The sequence below is a fragment of the Malaya genurostris genome, chromosome 3, assembly GCF_030247185.1.
Source record: "Malaya genurostris strain Urasoe2022 chromosome 3, Malgen_1.1, whole genome shotgun sequence".
Lineage (NCBI taxonomy): Eukaryota > Metazoa > Arthropoda > Insecta > Diptera > Culicidae > Malaya > Malaya genurostris.
Genome location: NC_080572.1, coordinates 12266586 through 12290110, shown reverse-complemented (window position 1 = coordinate 12290110; position 23525 = coordinate 12266586). Strand labels below are relative to the sequence as shown.

Sequence of the window (23525 nt, the reverse complement as noted above, 5' to 3'; positions counted from 1 at the left end):
AAACTGCAAATCGGATCGAATTTGAATCTAAAAGTGTAACAATTGATTGAACATTCCATGATATGTCGAACTAAGTTCCACTTTAATGTTTACGGTTATTTAAGGTACTTCCAGAGCATAATCCAAACCGATTCGTATGGCCATATGACGAATAAATTGCAATAGTTTTGAGTCCAACTTTAAAGCTTATCGGGATTGTCATCTTCTATATCGTTTTGAATTTTAAAAATTCATCATCCTACAATTCCAGAATCGGAAGTAAGAATTGGATAAAATTGGATTTATTTTAATTTTAACTTTTGTTTCTGAAATTCGATTTGGCTTTTTTTTGAGAAAACGATTGAGCTTTGAGAAACGATTCGATACTGGAACCGGAATTCGAAATTCGGTGTAGCCGAAGTCAGACAAATTCACCTGAGTAGCTGTATAGTTTACATTTGTTTGAAAATATTTGAAAATCAATATAGACATCTTTGATAAATCGTAGTGCTAATTGAATATTAGGGTGCCTTCCAGAACGAAAACTGAATACAACCAAAAATGAAATAAGTTTATTTGGTTATCGACTATCCAAATCTACAAACACGATAAACCTGATTAATTTATGTGAAATAGACATTTTTATTCTAATCACCCTGTGATTAGTTGAAAGTTGGATCTGAATGGAAAGCAATTGTTTTATAGAATATTAAAACTTTTCATTTGAATCTTAGATGATTATTAGATTTCAATTGAATCTTAGATCGGTTCAGCCATCTACGAGAAAAATGAGTTACACAATTTTAATTTCGTTTCACATATCATCCTGTAGTTCCGGAACCAGAGGTCGGAGCCAAACATAATTCAGGAACCTTGTTTGAGAGTATACGACTTTTCACATGAATCTGAGTTTGGAGAAAATGGTTGAGCCATCTCCGAAAAAAATTGAGTGAAATTATTTGTCACACACGCATTTGCTGATCTCGACGAACTGATTCGAATGGTATATGGGTGTTATGTTCTTCCAGCATTTATTGCTGTAGGTAGTTAAAATCAATTTAAATATGGAATTGCTTGCAACTCGAAAATTCTGCCATTATCTGGTTTACATATGGCATATTCGAACGATTATGTTGCCAAAAACGAACCGTGCTAAAATCGGTCCGAGGCAAAATTCATATGTACATTGCAGTACACAGTCTTTTGGGTACTTAGAAAAAAAGTATATAACAGTATAAAAATCGTGTTTTATGTTGCTCCCAAGCATTTCTTTGCCAGACTTCTACTGCTGGCATAGGGGAAAAAGTCGCTTACACAAAAATATAGATATCTCCGTTAAAATTGACGGATTTTTACAATCTATGGTTTGTTGGATAGGTATTACCGTGCGGAATCTTAGTCTGAAAATATATTCTGTTTTCACGGTCAATTGTGACATATACTGAAAAATTTGACATAAAACTTCGTATAACTCAAAAAGTAAACATCTGATCTCAAAATTCAATAGCGTTCTGGGTGACGGGGAGACCTTTCATTTGCGACTAGTTTGATCAAAATCGGTCTAGCCATCGCTAAGATCTCGACCTCTTAGTTGACAACACACATACAGACACACACATACACACACACACGGACATTTGCTCAGTTCATCGAGCTGAATCGATTGGTATATGACATTAGGCCCTCCGGGCCTCGAAAATTTTTTCTAAAGTTTGTGCGAATTTTATACCTATTTTTTATATATATATATAAAGGTAAAAATTTCAACAAAATGTTGATAACGTGATGTTCTTAGATGAACATCAAACATATCCAGGTAACTGTGAAACTGCTCCACCAGCAGTGGTAAAGATAAAACAACACACTGTACATGTGTATGATCGATAAAGTGCTATTTTTTCCTGTTCGGTTATAATACCAACACAATTTATTAATACACATCCCCAACGATCTCTTTCACTTGGAATTTGCCTGAAAGTACGCTTAAGCGGGAAAACGAAAATCTACACTAATCAACCATAGGCTGTAGTTAGACACCCGAATCGACTAAAATTGACATATGAATAGGCGGAAAGGCGAATTGTGATATTGCTTTGTTAGAATAACTTTTAGCCTACACTTACTTCATTAATAATTTATTGGTACCTGTTATTCTGATATCTTCTAATTTAAAAAAACAGGACTTGCTAGGATACGATTAACTATAAATGCGAATTAACAATAGTACTAGCCTGGCTATCGTTGATTTCCTAGTCATAGAACGAAATAAATAACTAACGCAACGAATAACTTACAATGAAACTAAGACGGAAGAGAAACAAAGCGAAAGCGTCCTGCACTACAACGACCAATAAATTCTAATCTTTCTCGTCTAGCATCTACAGTATATTTATATCTACACGAAGTTAGTTCGGATCATTTATTTACTGGGTCATTCGATACCATCCTGACTGGACACAGTTAGCTCCTTTCGGCCTTCTTCGACGTTATGCTCGACTTCTATATATTCATCGTCATCTTCGTCACACTCCTCCTGCTCCGGATAACTACTGCCATTACCACTGTTGACACTGTCCGCACTGGGTGAGTTTATCCTTGGTTCACTCTTTTGCCTTTTCGGAGTATCTTGTTTATCTGGATTCCGCTCTTCATCTCGTGCGATGATGTGCTCTATGGTTTCCGACTTGATCTGCAACGGCGTGTCGGGTGGTTCTATGTCATTCGTAGGAACCAGATGAACTTTACCCAGTTCGTGATCGATGAGATGGTGTTCCAGTTCGGCTCGGAAAAAGAACGCTTCATCACAGTGGTTACAGTCATATGGTTTGGCCTGCGATCCGTGCTCGGTGATATGTGCCTGCAGTCCAGCAGATGACGTAAACACGGATGAACAGAGATAGCAAATAAAGCCACGCTCTTCACAACCCGCGAATGTATGATCGATCAAATGCTCTTGTAGTTTTTGGACGTCATCGATATGTTTCTTGCAGAGATTGCACTGGAAGGTGGTCTTGGCAGATTGCTGAGCCGTGAGCGATGTTTGGTGATTGGAATCTTCCTGAGGTTGACCGGTTGATGATGAGGATGTTGCAGACGATTTGATGAAGTTGTTGATCGAAAACAGTTTAGAAGGGAAATTATGACGCTTCAAACATGTTTCACAAATCTTGGTTTCTTGACCAGAAGCTAAAGGTTCCAAGCAGAGGGCGCACGTTTTCTCATTTGTTTCGATGGACTTTGTGTGGAATCTGAATAGGAAAAGAAGTAATTTTAAAAGCTTGCTTCTCAAAGCATCAACTTCCGCCACTCACTTTGCGTGTAGGCTGATTTCGAATTCCGAATTAAGCGTCTGTCGACAGCAGATACACTGAATTGGAAAGCGATCCTGCTCTTGACTTGAACCGGATCCGTTGCCGCTGCTACCGGTGGAGTTTGAATTTACTGACGTTCCCGAAGCCGGAGATTGTTGATGATGTTGTGTGAGATGAGTTTTGAAGCTATGTGCATCAGGCAAAGTTATCGGACAATGTGAACAACGTCCCGATGCACCCACCTTGCAGTGAGTCAGTTTATGCTCGGCGAGAACCGCCGGAGAAGGAAAAATTTCGTCGCATATCAAACACTTGTGTTTGCCTCCGGTATTGTGAGTAATTTTCATATGGTTTTCCAGTTCGTTTCTGTGCGGAAAGGATCATCGGATTAAGAAATTTAATGCAATTAACAAAGGATACTGTCAATACCTTGATCGAAAATCTCCGCTGCAATAGGCGCATCGAAGACTGACCCCTGTCTTCAGGTTATGAACGATTTTTCTGTGTGTTTGAACTTCATTTTCCGTGCTGAAATCATTTCTTTCGCAAATGCCACAACTGTAATAATTGTTTGTTGTGCCATTTTTAGAATTAGATGATGTTGGTTTGTCTGGGACGATCGACGATCGATCGGCCGCGCTATTCAACGTCGGTGTGTTATTTGTTGGAGGGATTCCATAGCGATGCAGTAAAGTGGTAGGGGAGAAGTTTGGTGTTGGTTTTGTCGAGCCTGGTGCATTAGATGGACAATTTGTGACGACTTGTTGACTACCATTGCCGGCACCAATAGTTCCGATTTGGTCAGGAGAATATAATCCATTCATTGTCGCCGTTCGTTGATTGTACAGAGTTAACAGTGCCTTCGATTGGGTCACATTGTTTGGGCTAACGAATCCCTTCTTTGCCTGTTCCAGATAACGCTGAGCTTGAGACTTGTTCAGGCTATCGTAGAATCCGTGTAAGAAGTTCGGGGGCTTCATAGAATTAAGTGTGTCGACGTGGAGCGGATTGTAGAATTTATTCGCAGCATACAAATTTTGCCAACCGGCGGCAGCTGCTGCCATTTGACCTTGCAGTTGCAAGTATTCCAGATTGGTGCTGTTATTGGAACTCCCGCTGCCACCGGAGCTGCTGGGGATAACTGCGGCTGCATTAGTTATCTCTTTCTGACTGTGGTGAGTTTGCATGTGTCGATCCAGCAGAAACTCCACGTGGAATGACTCCGGACACGCTGGACACCTGGAAATGCAAGCAAATGGAAATTATTTCTGGTTCAATTAAGTGTTTGATCTGCTAATATTTTACTTGAATTTTCTGGCATGAGCGGCTAGATGGAACTGCATTTCTAGTTCGGATGAGCAAACAACACGACAGAAGACACACTGCACCGCTCCCGTAGTGATGTGTCGTGTCCGAATGTGATGCCTAAAAGTAGTCAATTGACAGATTGATAACTGGATATAGAATGCAAATAAAAAATCAAAGCTTACCTGAATTCTCGTTCCGCTCGGAAAATTTCCGTACATGCCGAGCATCGATATATTTTGACCTCGTTCGAGTGCGTCACAGCAAAGTGTACCTGAATGGTTACTTTGCTGTCGAAAGTTTCGCTGCATAGGGCGCATTTGTACAGTACGAGGGTGTGCAAATCGTACAGATGCTTGTGCAGTTCGTCCGCCTTGTTAAACTTTTTACTGCAACTCGTTTCGCACTGATATTCGGCCCCGGTGATGAGATAGTGACCGGTCACGTGTTTCTCGTACTCTTGGTGGTCACCCAGTGTGGTGCCACATTGTTGGCATACGAACGATGATCCTGTTGATCCTTGCTCTAGATGAGCCTTAAGGTGAGTTCGGAATGATTCGAAATCAGGGAGAGCAGCATTGCACTGGTTGCAAAGGTACGCTCCGGGTGGGGTTGGTAGAACTGAACTCGGACCATTAGATGAGCTCTCCTTTTCCATGTCTTTACTATCGGGACTAGGAGTCGAGTTATTTTCATGTTCCATTTTCAACTTTTTGATGCGAGGTTGGCTTAAATCTGTAGGCGCGAGTTGTTCCTGCGTATCCTGGGAGTTGTCGTTTTCATCTTTCTTTTCCTGTTTGATGGACTTTGAATCGACAACGGTGGGACTTTTGTCGTTTCCATTTTCATCCCGAATACTCTTTCGACTGGCTGGGCGTTCGCTTTTAACCTGTGCTCGTCCCTCGGGTTCGTTTTTATCTTCAAACAGTGCAGCCCCGTAGAATGAAGAATATGTGCTCATCAGGTTTTTGTTGAACTGTTCCAAGTAGCTGTTCGGGCTGTTGATCCGATCCGAATGCGTAGTTTTGAGATGACTAAACATCATGGGAACGGTCGGGAATTTCATGGTACAAAACTCGCATGAAATGGGAGGATAGGTCAGCAACGAATCCGGTGAAGCATGTCGATGAAAGTTGTTCTCGTTCAGCAGCAAATTGCTGTGCATGGTTTGAACATGTGCTCCCAGTTGCTCGACGTTGCCAAAATCTGTACGCGTGCAATAGATGCAGGTGAGATCACCCGATTTCAACAGCTTGGAACGGTTGATCATCATCAGGTTTTGTTCGTATGGTGAAAACTTTCTTTTCGGATTGGACGCATTACTCGAAAGTGAGCTGGTGGAACGGGGACTGTAGGTCAAGTTGGGACTCCCCGTGAGGGCAATTTGTTTCTTGTGATTCTGCATGTGACTCGTGAGTGCTGCAGCCGTATTGTAGCCACGGTTGCAGATTGTGCACTGAAAGGGTTTCTGGTTGTCATGCGTTTTCATGTGGATCTTCAGATGATCGCTGCAATCAGACAAAATGAGGTGACATAATTACGGTTGATGATTTTGTAGCATGAACCAGGAATAAGTGTTGAACATCCAAGAATAATGCAACATCCGGCAGAGATGTTTCGACATTTACCTTCTTGAAAAAGCCGCTTCGCAGTGAGGGCACCGATATCGGCGATCTCCCGTATGCAGTTTGGTATGGCGATCTCTTGACCTCTTGTGTTTGAACAAACGAGCGCAGTATTCACACTTGAATGGCATATGTTCGGTATGGCTCTGCAAGGTAAAACGAAACGAAAAGTTGCTTTGAGAAAGCGAATGGCTGAAACGCGAAAGGATGTTGCTGGTGCTTCGAATTGAATAAATCAACCAAAGAATTCAGTATGCGTGCCCTTCCCACCACCTCGCTAAGGAAGTAGCTACTCCCTACATTCATTCGTACATACAAGAGCTGACTTAGCCCTTGGGTAACGCAAAGCGGCGCAAAGGAACACCACCATAAATAAAATTGAGCCAAGGTATCGAAAAAATGCTTGAATCGGAATGAAATATTGAAACATTCCTCACTGTGCCACCACGAAAATAATCGTTATAAAAATTATGAAACACACTCTTGGTTGCGAATCAAGGATCGCGACAAAATAGGTGAAATAGTTTTGTCGTTCTGCGAGGTCGATTCATAAAAGTGAAGAAAAAAACACACACAAAACGCTATGTGCATTCTCGGTGTTGGGTCCTAACTCCTTGCATATTTATGCTCGGGGTTTGCCTCACAAATCAAAATTCTTTTTGACAGAAAATAAGTGCTAAAGAATGCCGTCATCTACACGACACGTTATCTCATTGCTGACATCTCAGCGCGCAGCTTCCGTGGCGTCCGTGTCGGAATGATTTTTGTCCTACTGCTTTAATATTGCTTCGCAGATATGACAAAAAAAAAAACGATTCTAATCAGCAGAAACATACCAATTCTGTTACTACAATATGGGTGCATAAAATTTTTACTATGATTTGACGACAAAATTTGAAAAATTTTCGCCTCCATTTTTTCAACGGAAGGCCCTTTTAGTGTCAATGACAGATCTATTACATTATCTTTACATTTGGGTCTCTAGGTGCATTTTCTTTATGCTGATAGGTAATCTTCAACATTTCTGACTACTAGATACGAAGCAATTCTCACAATACGTGCCTAGAAGAGTTGAAATGACAGTTATTTATTGTAATTTTGTGAGTATGTCATTTTGGTTTGCTATTAGGTGTACAATAGGGCCAATGCCAATAAACAAGGGTCATCTTTAATTTCGTGATTTAATGATTTAGAGCCTCAAAAAACGTCTCTTTGCAAAGTTTGAGCTAAATTTGGGTAAGCCGACGACACGACCAGCCACTCTGAAAAGAAATTGAAATAAAACGTATCTGCAATCGATTTACCGCCAGTTACCATAGTATAAAGAACCCTCTGTTACACCCAAACCTCCGTTTACGTTACCTCCTTCTTCGTAACTCTTTTCGATCCAAATTTCAAATAACGTAAACCTTTTCTACGAACCTATTTCGTGAAAGGAGGTTTTTGCATAAAATGAAAACGATGTCCGGGTAATTGATATTCCATGTAAAACACTACAATACGGGTATTTTTGGAACGGGTTTGAAGAGTAGATTACGGAAAACGATGTTTGGGGTCGTTTCGAAATCCAAGATGACGACTTCCGTTTTAATGATTTTTCTTGAAAACCCTTACAATATGAATATTTTCGAAACGGATTTGATGTGTAGGAATATTGTAAAGCCAAATGATCAGAGCCGTTGAAAATGGGTTCGTGTACGTTATAAGAACGATTCCATTAATCTATACATTTATTGTTCCAGTTGTTTCGGATGATTCAAGTTATTTGGATTTCTAACCGACGATAATAATAATTTACATCCTTCAAACGAAGTACGAATCGGACGAAGGCTACTTGCGGGACAAAAACATTTCCAAAGCAGGAAATTTTTTGGTTGATGCCAAATGTCTTGAAATTGCGTGATTCTAATCTTAATTCAAAAAAGTCCCAGCTGGGTCCACTAGGAGATTGATAGTACCTATTATCTTTCTCCGAACAGGACCAGCCTAGATGCCGTCTTCAAAAGCATAAATTTCACCTTCATTGTCTGGAATGGAGCAATGAGCCGGGACCTAAACTATTGTGAATTGATAATTATTATTCAATATGTCGTTCAGACACTGTTTTATTTTGCCCAAAAAAAAAACGGTTCATTTTTGCGTTTGAGCGAATAGCTTCAACTGCACTCAGACTATCTGTGAAGAGGAAATAATGGTTTGGAGATAATGTTACGATTACATATAAACAAATGCTGGTTCTTGAAGCCTAAATGAAACATTATTGTTGAATATACCAAACCCAGTAGCCTCTTCAATTCGTGATCCGTCTGTGTAAAATATTTTCTCAAAGTCAATATGCCGTCAATATTCGTTTGGCCGAAGGCGGTCAATTTCCGAACATTGTATTTTCTGACGAGAAAATTTTTCCAATTGAGCAATTCGTAAACTCTCAAAACGATAGGGTTTACTTGACCGACCGTTCATACGAGAATTTGAGTCATCGATTGGCCACCAGGAGGCAGCACCCGCAACAGATAATGGTTTGGGCCTCTGTAACCGCAGATGGGCGCTCTCCAATCGTTTTCATCGAGCCTGGCGTCAAGGTAAATGCGACATATTATCGGGAAAGTATTCTGGAGGTTGCTTTGAAGCCGTGGGCAGACAAACATTTCGGTGGCAGACCATGGACGTTTCAGCAGGACTCGGCACCGTCTCACAAAGCTCGAGTGAACCAAGAATGGCTGAAAAACAACGTTCCGAACTTCATCACGTCCACACAATGGCTCTCGAATTCACCAGATGCGAATCCAATGGATTATTCTCTTTGGGCCATTTTGGAGAGCAAAATCCGAACTAAAAGATGCAGTCTCGAGGCGCTGAAAAAAGTTATTGTCCGCGAGTGGGCCTAAATACCTGCAAGTCACATTCGGCAACTTGCGATTAGTTTTTTGACCGTCTCAAGGCCATAGTCAAGGCAAAAGGTGGTCATATCGAGCAAAAGTGAATTGATTCTGGATTTTGCATTATTTTTACACATTTTGTACTTTGAATTAAGTAAAAGTAATTTTCCAAACTGAATTTATGGCCTTTTTAATTGGTTACACTTCGAGTGCCGGACCCTGTACTGTCATAAATCTTGTTTGAGATTGAAGCTCAACTAGCCTTTCGTAGTTATTAATAACCAGGGGATTCAGTACCTCACATCTTAGTAGCAGTCGCGATGAAACCTCCCAAAAACAATCTTTCAATGGAAGAACTCCCGCCAGAACTTCAAGATTCATTGTATGTGTCGAGTGCATGCAGCCTAAAGCAATACGCAAACAACGATACTGAATTCGCTCAAGTTTCATAATATGAGAGTTTGCAGCGGAACGAAAACAAACGCATCCATATTCCATCACTGTAAGTATTGTTGTCTGATACAATTTTATTAGATATTCCGGATGAGCACCCCACCAAGGTTCTGTTATTGTTCGAAGAAAATTTACTCTTTGTTGGCATTTTGTTATCAGATACCTAATGTGTCCTCCCCACGTGCATTTGGAACCAAACCACACCCGAGGTATTTGAAAGTCAAAACCTGTTGGATCATTCTTCCCATCATATGAAGCTGAAGCTGCGTGGGATCATGCTTTCATGAAAAGACGACTAGCTCTGTTTTCTCCGCAGAGAATTCGGTACCCAAATGAACAGCCCAAACGGACAAGTTATCTAAGGTATCTTGCGATGTTTTTTGCAGATCAATAGCTTTGGGTTGAGTAATTGAAACCACGCCATCATCTGCCAATTTTCTTAGTGTACATGGGGTTACTAGACAGCTCATTCACGTAAAAATTATGCATATGCAAATAATTATTTATAACCGCTGGAAGTTCATGCTGGTGGAGTTGGTCTGAAAGAACATCAATGGAAACTGAATCAAATGCTCCTTTAATGTCTAAAAATATAGATGCCATTTGTTGTTTTTGAGCGAAGGCAATTTGGATGTCAGACGAAAGTAATTTTTACGGAAGCCAAACTGAGTATCTGACAACAAACCGTTCGTCACGACCCAAGTGTCGAGACGTCGAAGAATAAATTTTTCGAACAATTTTCTGATGCAGGACAACATTGCAATGGGTCTACATGAGTTGTGATTGGAAGCTGGTTTCCCCGGCTTTTGAATGGCGATAACTTTCACTTGCCTCCAGTCAGGCGGAACAAACCATCAGGTGGGTTCAAGCACGTATAGCGATGTTGTTGATCGTTTAGTTGGATGTTATTGTTGGGAGGGTGGCTCGCATTCCCGTGGTACACGCATAAGCTCTTCGCCTTACGAATCCACCCAACCCTTTTTGTTTTCCCTTCAGTAACAATAATAACGTGGAGACTACTTGGTGAATGATATCGGGGCTACGATAAATCTACGAGCATTCTTTGGGAAATCCTTGGACTGATGGTGGCTACTCATACATACATACAACACCAGATCTCAACGTTTCGTGAAATTCGAAGACATTTTTTTCGATTTCGGAAGTTTCATGTGATTTTTCAAGATAGAAAATTATCAATTATTGTTCGCCGGGCGATACAACTTACCCAAATTTCTGTATGAGGATTTTTTTAGGTGCTTAAAAATTTAGCTTTACAAAATTATAGATGACTGTTTTTTATTGGCCCCCTAGTGGCAAAGTACACTTCCGTCGTTTTGCCTTTTCTATAGAGAGGAATAGAATTATTGAAAAACCCGACTTTCGATCAGAGCCGCCCTCTCATTTTATATATCATTCGACTCAGCTCGACGAGATTGAAATATGTCTTCCTACGTTTTTATTATCCACTCAATTTTCTTTGGAGATGATTGGACCGATTCCAACCTTAAGCTCGTTTGAAAGCTTGTATTGGGTTATTGATCAAGCTCGAAGATCTGCCTTTCTCATAAAGAAAGACTATGTAATTGCTGTGGAAACCAACTTTTGATCCGATGCCCGGATGGCCGAGTCATATACCATTCGACTCAGTTCGTCGAGATCGCAAAATGTTTATGTATGAAAGGCCCAATAGTTTCATAATCTGCTATTGAATTTTATCCGTATCGGACTTCTTGTTTCGGAGTAACAGAGTAAAATGTGCAAAAAATGAAAAAAAGTGCACTCGATTTTATCGGAGACCGCTCGAACAATTTTTACAAGTTTAGGTTTAAATGAAAGATATCATATTACCTTCTCGATTTTTACCCGGATGCGAATTCCGGTTTTGGAATTCAAAACTACTTTCCGGAAATATAATGGTAGAACTGAAGTACACGACAATTTTTTTACATGACAGCTTTGTGACGATAATGGAAATATGCATCGGACTGAAAGCTAAAGTTGGATCGTAGTGACCGGAAATGCGAACCACTGAGTTCACAGCGCAGCAACAACGCGGACGACTGCGGTGGGCTTGGATCATGTGCCAGATGCACAAGTGTAAAAAGTAGGCGCTCAAAATCTATTTAAGTATTTATTTAGGAGTTTTTGTACCTCATGAATAACAGCTTGTGCTAAAGTGTACATGACTAGATTTATTTGTTTATCTATTTAAGTATATTTTGAATATAAAGCGGTAGTTAGCTAACGTATAAAAATGCCGATTTTAATGTTATTGGCACAGAACGCGAAAATCGACCGAAAAAAATTGAGTTACAATCATTATTGGATGAAAATCGTACACAAACAAAACACACTGGCGAAGCAGTTGAATGCCACTCGGCAAACAAATTTTTGGAAAAAAATATAACTAGTAGTGCTCGATAAACATCTGTTTTTACTATCTGAACGTGATTGAAAATGATATTTTAAAAGCTATATATTTTTATACATGAACATCGCATTAAAACTCGATTGAAGCATTACAACTAATTATAAAAATTTCAATCGAAGATTCCACTGTATGGGTAGCCCTGTTGCTTCACGCTAGCCATGTGAGCCATGTTCCATGCCAGTCAAAAGGTATCAAGTGATTTCAACGAGTGACTTCTGCCGAACCTGATGCATATAATAAAATTTTATAAAACTTCACACAGGTCGTAATCCAATGCTAAAAAATTAGATCATGATTTCTCCACCAGATGTTTCAGCTTGAAATCTCAACAAAACGCATGGGAATTGTACCATGGCACCAACTGACCCTCCTGCTATCGAACTTGTTTCGCTAATGAACACTTGAATGCTTTGATAACTCTATTATGGCCATTTCGAGCGGGACCACCGGTGCTACACTGTCCTGAGATCGGGATAATTCCTAGTCCCAGCAGTCCAAAAACCGATGGTCATCGTTACGAACTGGTCTCCACCGTCCAATGTGGAATGTTGGAAATTTGTATTGTCTCACCATCCATGCAAGAATGTTTCTACTTGCCGGTGGTGGTAGCACTGGTAGCGTTGGCGTCCCAATTAGGGATAATTGCAATTATGACTTTTGGAAATGGAAACGCTCGATGCTCATCATTCTGTTTTAATGTGATCGCAAATGAACTGATCATAACGTGAATGAATCTACGACAATCAGTCGCCCATAGTTTTCCTGGAAACGGTTTGAACCGGTTCTATCAGGGCGACATAATTCGCTAAAACTTGTCGTCGGTGTACGAAGTGTTTTCAGAAACCCGGCCACAGCCAAAGCAGACTGAAAGATGAAGGCAGAGCAAGTTTCTAGAGCTGCGTCAAACACACAATACCTAAATAAAGAAATTATTCTAAAGAAGATGCTTTCTCTGGGTCTTCCGAAAGATGCTGTAGCTATTCCTTGTCGCTAGGGCAGATGTCAGTCTGGCCTCAGTGGGGAAGGTAGACGATAACAACTCAAACAACTATAGCGAACAAAACGACCCATTGCGACAACGTTTCCTACTACTTGACTGTTTCGTTTTTCTCTGAAATTCGGTACGACACGTACCATAAGGCGAAGGGGACATCTTCGCCACAGCATAGCAACCAAAGTCACAACCTTTGACATCAAACGAGAGGAGTAAACATACTTTAACGACTTGTAGGAACTGTCTTTCGTATGCACAACTCGACGGTGAGCACTTGAAGCAAAAAGAACGGAGATGGTTTAATTGTCTTACCCCACCTTTTTTTATTTCCGCGCTGGTGACTGTTTCTCTAAGAAACCATGTACCGATATCTGTTGATCTGAGCTCAGTTAGAGTTGTTCCGGTATTGCAGCAGGGGTGCAACGGACAGTACATGGTTTTGCGTGAAATGATTCCTGTTCTCTTGCCATGATGAGGTTCTAAGTTTTCTTAGAAAAGTTCTACAGTATGGGAAGCGTTCCTGTGTTGTTCATATGTGTCTTACTTCAGATAGACTTGTGCACATTGAATAGTTAGAATTATTTTCCTGTTTGTGGAGCAAACGAATGTTTAATTCAAAGATTTGCGCTGGTTTGGAAAGTCTTATGCAAATGAACAAACGTGTTGTGGCGTTGAGACCAACACGCAATGTTTTAAACTGAAAAATTACATGGCTGAATGTCCGACTAGAGAATACTGTCCAATGTTATTTATAATGATCTGACTAATGACATAATTTCCGAAAGCACCTCTGAAAGGTGCTCTCCTAAACATACTACCACAGGCTAAATATGGTTGCCTGGCCAATAACAAGTTACTAATTAAGATTCATTGATTTCTCACCCAAGATCGCACCATAGGTGTCAAAGCCATATCAGTCGTACAAATAGATCGATAGCGATCCCCAACAATTATAACATAAATCATATTGCCGTCATGCGTTCAGCATCTTGCATTCATTATTGCATGATGCTGAGTAAAGCGCTATTCACACTAGGCCGTGACGTACCCGTGTCTGTATCGACACACGTCCGAAGCACGGTTAAAGCATGCGTTGACTCAAAGACACTTTTATCACATGCTTTCCATCCAAGGCTCCAAGACACAGAGGGAAATTCCACAAAAATCGTTAGCAATCTTCTTGCACTTATCTTCTGTTGGTTTCGGCATTGCATCGACGATTAATTTTTCGGTAATTACACGACATATCTCGTGAACAATCTGGTAGACAGCACCAAGTCTGTAACTAAATGCTATGGTTTTTTGCGTGTCACCATCTCAATGATCGTTATAAAATTTGTGATTTTATCATTTGGGGGTTAGTCAAATTTTGTGCTAGGAAACATAACCGTTTTTATTATTTTTACGTTTCGTCTTTGACTCATCAGTGCAGAGCAGTTCAAATCGAACTGATTAGTGCTAAACTCGGCAGTTCAATTTGAACCGCTAAGCAGACGTAAAGTTTCTTGTACTTACAGAACACTTTTTGTTTTGCAACGGAGTGCAATGTCTTTTCTGACGTGCCGAACGAAAACGTGTTTTCGACTATTTCTGGCCGATGCAGGTTTTAGTTTTCTTGACATTTACCAAGAAATCTTGTTAACAAATCAATGAAAATATCTTAAACAAACTGCTAACGTCTCTCGGGGAGTCACTGCTGATCGGAATGTAGTGTCATGCTTTATAAGATACGGATGAATTTTACTCAACAGCGAGTTGAAACAGGCTTCTGACATTCGGCAATATTCCTTGATCTCGTCATTCACAAGCTGCTTATGTTCATGCACCCAAATCTTCTTTCTTTTATTTTTGATTTTAAACTGCTGATTATCTCCGTCATTCAGAGCAATTGCAATTTCAGCCAATACTTGGTTGGAAAAATGTGCCATTTTCGTGTGGGGCAGAAAAACATCAATTGCAACGATTGTGTATGTTACTAATAGCAACAGTAGCGACACGGAAAGTGCACGGTATGATGAGAATATTTTACAAATAAATCCCGGCACGTTGCGGTCCCGTTCCGGATACGTCACGACCTAGTGTGAATAGCGCTTAAAGCAAGGGAGTACACCGGGTGAGGAGAGACGTAAATATGGTGCACCTTGTCTCCCAGCTTACAAGTAGATACAAACAGGTTTGTGTTCGATCAGCTCCGATGGTGATCGGTTGTGTTGTTTGGTTGAGAAATATGTCCGCTCTTTCCCTACACCATAATACTATGCTAATGAAGCACCGATCGGTCTGAACAGACAGAGACAAAACTTGCGATCGATGGGATCTTATAATTGCTCCTCCTTATACTTGCATTTTGCTGATGGTAGTAAGGAGATGGGAGTCTTCATGCAGCAAGCGGCAAAAGAAGACACGTACCGATTTTGCAACATGCTTTGATTTTCGGCGTGTGTGTCCATAATGCATGAAAGCAAAACACTTCGCTGTTGGTTCGTGCCAGCGTAAAAGGATACGTAGTTAGCCATGAAATTTATGAAAACATCAGCGCATATTATCGTCGCGCTACCGAATCTGTTGGGAACTCGTGATCGGAAATTGAATTAGATTGGAGAATGGTTGCTATAGTTGAAGAAGGACGGATATGTTATGTATCAGAGTAAAATTATATTTTTTTTTCTTTTATCAGTATGCAAAGTTGCCCCAATGATTTAAAAACACACATTTTAGTAGGCGCTGCAAAGGTTGAATTTCGAGCTTTCTTATCTTAAAGAGATTTTTTGTGGAATTCGACCTGGAAGTGAAGTAACAACATATTTTATTCACACTAGGGGAGGCTGGGCTGTTTGGCCGGAGGGACAGGATGGCCGAGTGGCGTTTTTTAAAAGGCTATTATGCGCAGTGGCGACATATATAGTGATTTTGGTGGAATATTAGGTTACTCATGTACCGACGTAATTTCATGTGTTTTTGTTTTGTCGTTTGAACAGGAGCACGTTTATTGTTTTTTGGAGGGTAAAGTACAATTTTTGTTAAGTAATATGTGTAAAGTGAATAAATTTACATCCGATTTCCAAAAACGTGATACCGCTGAAAAGGTTCAGAAACTACAAAATAGTATATCCGTTTCCAGTGTAACCTCACTTCTTGTTTTGTTAATCGTTAGTGCACGTGGATATTCGTGAAACGTTATTATAAGGAAAAATTACAGGGTTGTGTACGAGACACGACCGATCATTATGACATTAAAAAAGCAATTTGTGAGGACGGGTGTAGTGTGATGGGTAAGTCGATGCCTTTCACGCAACCCACCTTGGTTCGATTCCCAACCCCGCACATAGGGCCAGAAAAATTTCGTATTCCCGTTTACGTTCGAATCAATCACACTTTTAAACATCGTACATTCATAAGAACAACGCCAACTTTAAACTATCAGTTCTGGTACAGACTTAAGCTATAATGAAAAATATTTTGCACAGGAATCGCGTTCGAAGTCATTCGAGTGAAAACAAGAATGGTTTATTCGTATTCGTTCGAAAGTATCCGTTCGTCGTATGTTCGATACGGACGTAAACAAGAATGAGGGTGAATATAAATCCATCTTCAAATCACCTAGTAAGAAGCGTTTAAAATTCCGGCAAGTCTGAGCTTACTCTATAAGTAAACGTATATTTTTAAAACATCAGTTTGACTAGTGACAATCCAAAAATTATTATCTAATTCAAACACAATTCGAATTTCCGTATTGAGCATTGAGACGGTTCAACATAAAGGAAATCTTAGGTGCATACTAACGATCGAAACCATCGGCCGTGCACGAAAAATCAATAGAATGACATCATTTGCCCTGTTGTGATTGGTTAGTGAAAACATAGGTCGATTCAAACCAATTTATCAATAGTATACTATTGAAATATTGAAACGGCTTTGCCATACATGTTAAAGCTAATGTTTCCGAATCGATTAGTAGTTAAATTATATAAATCCATCCACAGATCAAAATTATTACCGAATATAAATAAGAGATTAGAATTATTCAAAGTTGGAAACTGTTAATGAAAAAGATGATTCCAATATTTTATGAATTAGATACCGTCAAAACTTAGCATTTAGATTACCTGACTGGATTTGTCGTAGATTGACCCCGAACAAAACTCGTCCATCAGTATAGAATCTGCTGCAGATGTATGACAACGAACGCGAAAGTGAGGATAGCTTTAGTGATATTTGAGTGTTCTGTACAACACATGCATATATTCATAGCAATTTATACGAATTCGAAAAATTCTTGTGATTTTATTTCTTATAATATGCACACAAAAGGAGTGTCATATTGCACATAAATTCATATTCAAAAACATGTAAAACTGTGTGATTTGAAAATTACATGACTTGAAATCGAATGAAATAAAAAACAAAAGATGGATAGCAACAGTGTACTTGAACCGAGAAACATTAAACAGGAAAGCACTCCAGTTAATTGACTGAGCCACAGAAACACATATCTACCTAATTAATAATTGATACATATAAATTCAAACAGCGGCACTTGGTACCCGAGTGCAAATTACACTCGGTGCCTGTAAAATTCTGTACGAATGGAATATTGCGTTACTTGCCAAGTTAAGTAGTTATGAATTGTTTCGTTTGTAGAATTATATCACCTGTAAAACTTATAATTTCTTTCTGTGTATCTGAGCAATTCAATATGAAATCGAAGGTCGATCGATTTATTTTTACATCTTTTGTTTGAAATTTAGCATAAGTATTCTTCATGACCAAAAAGGATAATTTACATCATCAGTTTGCCTCGTATAATTAGCCTTCCTTTTGAGAAAGGCCTCAGCAAAAATTTCACGAACCTTTTTAAAAAGCTATATCTTAAAGATCGATTTAAAATTTTACTGAATACTACCATTATGTAGGTACAGCAAATAAATAAAATAAATTCCACTGGCAATGTAAAACTTTCGGTCATTTTTGAAAGTTTTTCCAATCTTAGGAGCATTTTTTCCTATAAAAGTAGATGATGTTTTACTTCAATGATTGTAATAATACTACAATATGGTAATTTTATATCGTATAAGGTTGTGTAAAAAACAAATTTATCAGCTTTTTTCAATTTTTGGGAAAGAATCTTCGAAGATAAAATTTATTCGATGATGGAGTTGATGGAGTCAATGAAATACACGCCCTGTAAAAAGGGAATTGTAAGTGGTACTCGCAACTAAAAGAAACTTGCAATTCAGAGTTTCTTTTAATTTTGTCAATATATTAAATATATCAGAACTGGTCCACTCCTTGGGTAAACCTTTTGTAAATTTTCAACAAATTTTTGTTTGGACCCTTCTTAAAAGTAAAACTAGAGTTAAAATGGTAAACGGACTGAAAAGTTTTAGTCAAATCAAAAAATAAATTACAATTTCAAATATTACAACAAATCGTGATTCCCGGTGGAAACGCTCTTCTAGAAATTTATTTAGAGTATTTTAGTCATACTTTCAAACATTATATTAATCTCTTCGACATTTTTTGAATATTAAAAATTCTACACTCTACAAATAAAAATGTGCAACCGTGTAAAAAATGTGCAATCTTAAGGCCCGGGGGATTTCAATACAGGCTCTCTTCGAAAACACTACTTCACTCTATCTTGGAGGATTGAACGAGCAAAAAAAAGGTCCCAAGGTTTGTTTCATTATGAGCAATCCAAACATTTTTGAATCTTCGAATTTCTGGGGCCTCAGAAAATGTCCGGGCCCGGAGAGAATCCCATCCCCCCCCCTCCCTCTCGGCGGCCCTGCTTGTGCTTTGATAACTATAATTTGAAAATTTTGGAAAATAACTAAAAGAGGATATAATTACAATACTCCATATCTCGACCCCACCCATATTTTAAAGAGCTCATGAGTATTCGCAATGTTTTCGCATATTAACATGGTCTTCAATTTTTCTGAAGAAAAAGGTATTGACAATTTTGATTACATTCTCATGGTATTACATAAAACAATCTTCTAGGGACATTTTAGTACCATAATTAATCTTTTAAAAATAAATAAAAACGTGTGTGTATTTTGATATGATTGGAGCCATTGTGAAATGACATAGTGTGCCATGTAAAACTTTTGAATCTTTGGCTTTTGTTCTAGAAATTCTGGCAAGAATTATTTACTTACTCTTAAAAACTACCTCACCTTCATTGAAACACGTAACGTATCGTTGTCTGACAATGCTTCATGTGTGTTTTATGTTGGAGAAATCAAGAAAAATTCAGAATTAGTTCTAATCAATGCAGTAATTTCACTATCTTACCCAATCGAGTTGAAATCTATCGCAATTTTGATCGCGGATTTCTTACTTAATTTAAACACCACGAATCGAGCTAATTATTGGCATCTTAGTATGAATGGAATTGTTCGGCAAGGCTATATGACATCGATCTTAGTAAATGGTAGCCGGAACCGAAAATGTCTGAAGACCTCACATCGCAGAGTTTCCGGTTAGATTCTACCGATTTGTGAAACATGCTGTCTAGTGTTCTTTTGTATCAATATCAATGCGGCCGCTTTGCCTAGCTCTAGCTCTATTGGTGAGCATCTGTAATGATTCTACTCGAGGCCTAGCTTTGTTGAGGTATGACTTCTCCCCTAATATTGTTTTCGTTTCAAAATATCGTCGTGAACACATTTATCATTATAATTATCATTCGAAATCGCTTTAAAAGAAAACACATTCCATTTTATGCGATCTAATTCATTCCACTAACCGCTAAAACAATTAATTTTTTAATGTGGGACACATTTTTGTTTCCTATATAAATGCAAATTAGAAACTCAAGAAAAATACACGTAGAAATGTGGTCAGGTTTTGAACAATTACAGCTCAGTCAATTTCGTATCAATTATTAATATCATGTCACCATTTGATTGGAAATATTTCTACGTATTGATTTGAATATTCATAGCCATGTATTTTTAATTGTATATCATTGAAATGTTGATTAATAGCTAGCAGATTCCTATTTCGTCTGCAAAAAATCTCCGGCATACCGGATTTCCCTGCTATAGTCGACGGTTTTGATGGAGTAAGCGATATATCTAATACCGTTTTCGTTTTTGAACCTAGACGCGGGCGACTTTGACTCCGAATAAAACGAACACGTGGTACGCGCCCTAAACCATAACTCATGAAAAAAGAAAAAATAAACAAACTCGCATGGATGCGTGGTGCGACCCGAGAAAATTTCCAGAGCGAAACTACGCGATTGGAGTCCGATCTAGAGCGACCTCAGGTTGCTAAAACAAACATATCAAACGTTGTTTGGGCGACTCTGGGTCAGATTTCGGGCTGCTCTGATCAATAAACGAAAACGGAATAATGGAAAGCAGCGCTCTGATTGGTCAATCGATGCAAAAGCGAAGCTGTTGGAAGCACACGAAGCTATAAATATAAGCAAAATTATAGCTAACGTTTCAGTCCTACGCGTAGCATGCTAGAAGTAGGTTGTTGCTAGACAGCAAGACAAAAAGTGCCAACAAACGATTTGAAGCTTTAATTGCTATGCTCTGATCTTGTGTCATGAAAGATTGGATGAAATCCCATGTTATGTCTTTTCGCCTGAGAAATTGACAACTACCCCAGGGTAATTTTGAGTACCTAAGAGGAAATATTCCGACATGTTTCTAGTTCACAAAAAGGAGACAAAAAGAACATTGACAATTATCGTGGAATTACTGCCCTAAGCGCCATCTTTACATTGTTTGAATTAGTAGTTCTAAAGAAAATTTTCGACCACTGTGAACAATACATCGCGAAAACTCAACATGTTCATGTTCATGTCGAAACGCTCCACTGCTACTAATCTTCTATCTTTTACGACGTAAATAATGGATGCTACACACTTAGAAAAATTTACATCTTTATAGATTCACATAAAAGGAGCGTCGCGATTCACTTACATTCACAATTCAAAATATGTAAAGATAAGTCATATAATTAACTTCACAGTTAATTTAGCCATAGCTTACCTCGATACAGACGCAAAATTTATTTTTACATGTTAGTAGATGTAATATTGTGTCATCACTGAAGAAATTACGGTATGCTTGAATTTACGTCAAGCGTAAATTTCATTTTTTCTAAGAGTGTATATATCTAACGGCTTCCAAACGGATTGTATTTACACGGATCTCTCCGCAGCTTTTGATAAGATCAATCACGCCATCACGATCGCCAAACTGGATAGGCTGGGTTTCGGTTCCAGTATTCTTCGATGAATGCAATCCTATCTCTACACTCGACGGCTGGCGGTTAAAATCAATGACAAGTATATCGCAGAAGTTCTTTGCTTTTTCCGGAATATCTCAAGGAAGTCATCTCGGTCCACTGATTTTCCTCCTATATTTCAAAAATGTAAATTATTAACTGGATGGCCCACGACTATCTTTTGCTGATGACTGAAAGTTATACCAAGTAATTAAGAGTGCAGAGGATGATTCATCCCTTCAGCGTCAACTGAACATTTTTTCAAGGTGGTGCGAGGTCAACCGTATGACTTTAAATATTAGCAAATGCTCTATTATCACGTTCACTCGTAAGAGAGACTCTTTGCGCCTTGATCATTGTCTCCAAGATGCAGCGATTGAAAGAGTCACTTGTGTCAAGGATCTTGGAGGATCTAGACGAACAAATGAATTACAAGCAGCGTATTGGTTACACAGTTACGAAGGCTTCTCGTTGTTTGGGAATTGTTATGAGAACTCCTAAGCGCTTCACAGATATGTACTGTTTGAAGTCGCTCTACTGCTCACTTATTCGCTCAACACTCGAATACTGCTCGGTGATATGGAACCCTCACTGTGTCAATGGGGTTCTCAGAATCGAGTCAATCCAACGTCGTTTCGTTCGTTTCGCTCTTCGCCAATTGCCCTGGAACAACCCTCATCAGCTGCCGAGCTACGAAAGCCGTGGAATGCTAATCGGTCTCGATACTTTGCAAGTGCACCGTGACCTGTTCCGTGCAATGCTGATTTCCGATGTCTTGACGAACAATATCGATTGCCCAGCACTTCTTAGTCAAATCAACATCAACGTTCGTTCCAGAGCTTTCGCAACAACAACCTCCTCAGATTACCTCTACGTCGTACTAACTACGAAATCAACGGTTCCGTTATTGGATTGCAACAAACCTTCAACGGTGTTTCTACGGGATTCGATTTCCATTTTCCCGTAGTCGAATAAGAGAATTTTTTTTAAATATTCTTAGAAAGAAATATTCTTTTTAAATATTCTTAGACTTAAGTTTATCTGTTGATTAAATAAATAAATAAGAACAGTGTTATGCACATTAAGACCATATTGAGACGAACAAAAGACATCGGTTGAAACCGTTTCGCTTTTTTTTTAAATCGTATTGAACAATGTTAGCCATACGATATTTAAACAGATCTATGAGCAACACGATGCTGAGAACAATGATGTTCCATGTATCGAATTTAAAAACATAATTTACACAATTTCTGAGTGCTATTCTTGCTGGTACTTAGTTACTGGTATTAGCAGTCATTTTATTCCACTTTATGTCGGAAGCATTCCGAGTCTCTTTTCCAGTATTTCGGAAACATAACGAAATCGAAGGCAATTAGGCGGGTTAATATCTTCTTTCAGCGATCTTCTTATACCTTATACCTTAGTCATCTCATATAGTTAAACCATAAGTTAGAACGAGATCTCTTGTCCCTGTTCGATCCGTTGACTCGAAGGGTAAGATGAAAATAGATGCATTCGCTTCGAGTTTTCGCGTGGCTATAGCAGCAGTATCGCACAATTATCGTACTATTTTTTTCTTTGGCGTAGCTTTTTAGAGCCGAAGCGAATACATTTTAGTTAATTTTATTGCAATCAACCTACAAACTTTTAAGTTTACTCCAGATTAGTGTATGTCCAAAATTCTCTGAAACCGATTTTGCTACATTTGTCCAAGATTTTCGAAATTTTTCTTCACGTTGTATTATATTGAGAGAGTTCTCTATTAACGAGAGCCCAATACCGCTATGCTGGCTTACTAGATTTCCCTTACTGAGACGATGGTTTTTAACGAATAAGCATCGCTCTGATTGGTCAATTGATGCAAACGCGAAACTGTAGGGAAGCACGCGAATGTGTGTGTGTGTGTGTGTGTGTGTGTGTGTGTGTGAGTGTGTGTGTGTGTGTGTGTGTGTGTGCGTGTGTGTGTTTGTGTATATGTGTCAAATAATCTCAAGGTTTTCTCGGATATGGTTTAACCGATTTTGACATACTTAGTTTCAATTGAAAGGTCTCATGGTCCCATACGGAATTCAAGAATTTTATCCGGATCCAACTTCCGGTTCCGGAGTTATAGGGTAAAGTGTGTTAAATATTGTACACCGTCATTTAAACCGCCGAAACAAAACACGTACAAAATTTTCTAAACTGGTCTCAAAACTACACAAATTGATAGCAATTATCAGTAGGCAACTAAACAAACCGTTTTCGGCTACTGTGGCTCCCGGTTTCCGGTTCCGGAAGTCCCGGAAATAG

At 39.0% G+C, this 23525-nt stretch overlaps 1 protein-coding gene across 2 annotated transcripts in view; it reads right to left on the bottom strand.

Moving 5' to 3' along the window:
- Positions 1–2126: 2126 nt before the first annotated feature.
- LOC131435553 (zinc finger protein 423 homolog) overlaps positions 2127–23525 on the bottom strand; it is a 170922-nt gene continuing 149523 nt past the window's right edge. For both annotated transcript variants that reach the window (XM_058603566.1, XM_058603567.1), the window contains 6 exons: positions 6224–6366; positions 4781–6103; positions 4596–4715; positions 3720–4529; positions 3291–3656; positions 2127–3227 (listed from right to left, as the gene is read on the bottom strand). In XM_058603566.1, coding sequence (XP_058459549.1) covers positions 2411–3227; positions 3291–3656; positions 3720–4529; positions 4596–4715; positions 4781–6103; positions 6224–6366 — 3579 coding nt within the window. In that variant the 3' untranslated portion in view covers positions 2127–2410. The remainder of the gene's footprint in view (positions 3228–3290; positions 3657–3719; positions 4530–4595; positions 4716–4780; positions 6104–6223; positions 6367–23525) is intronic.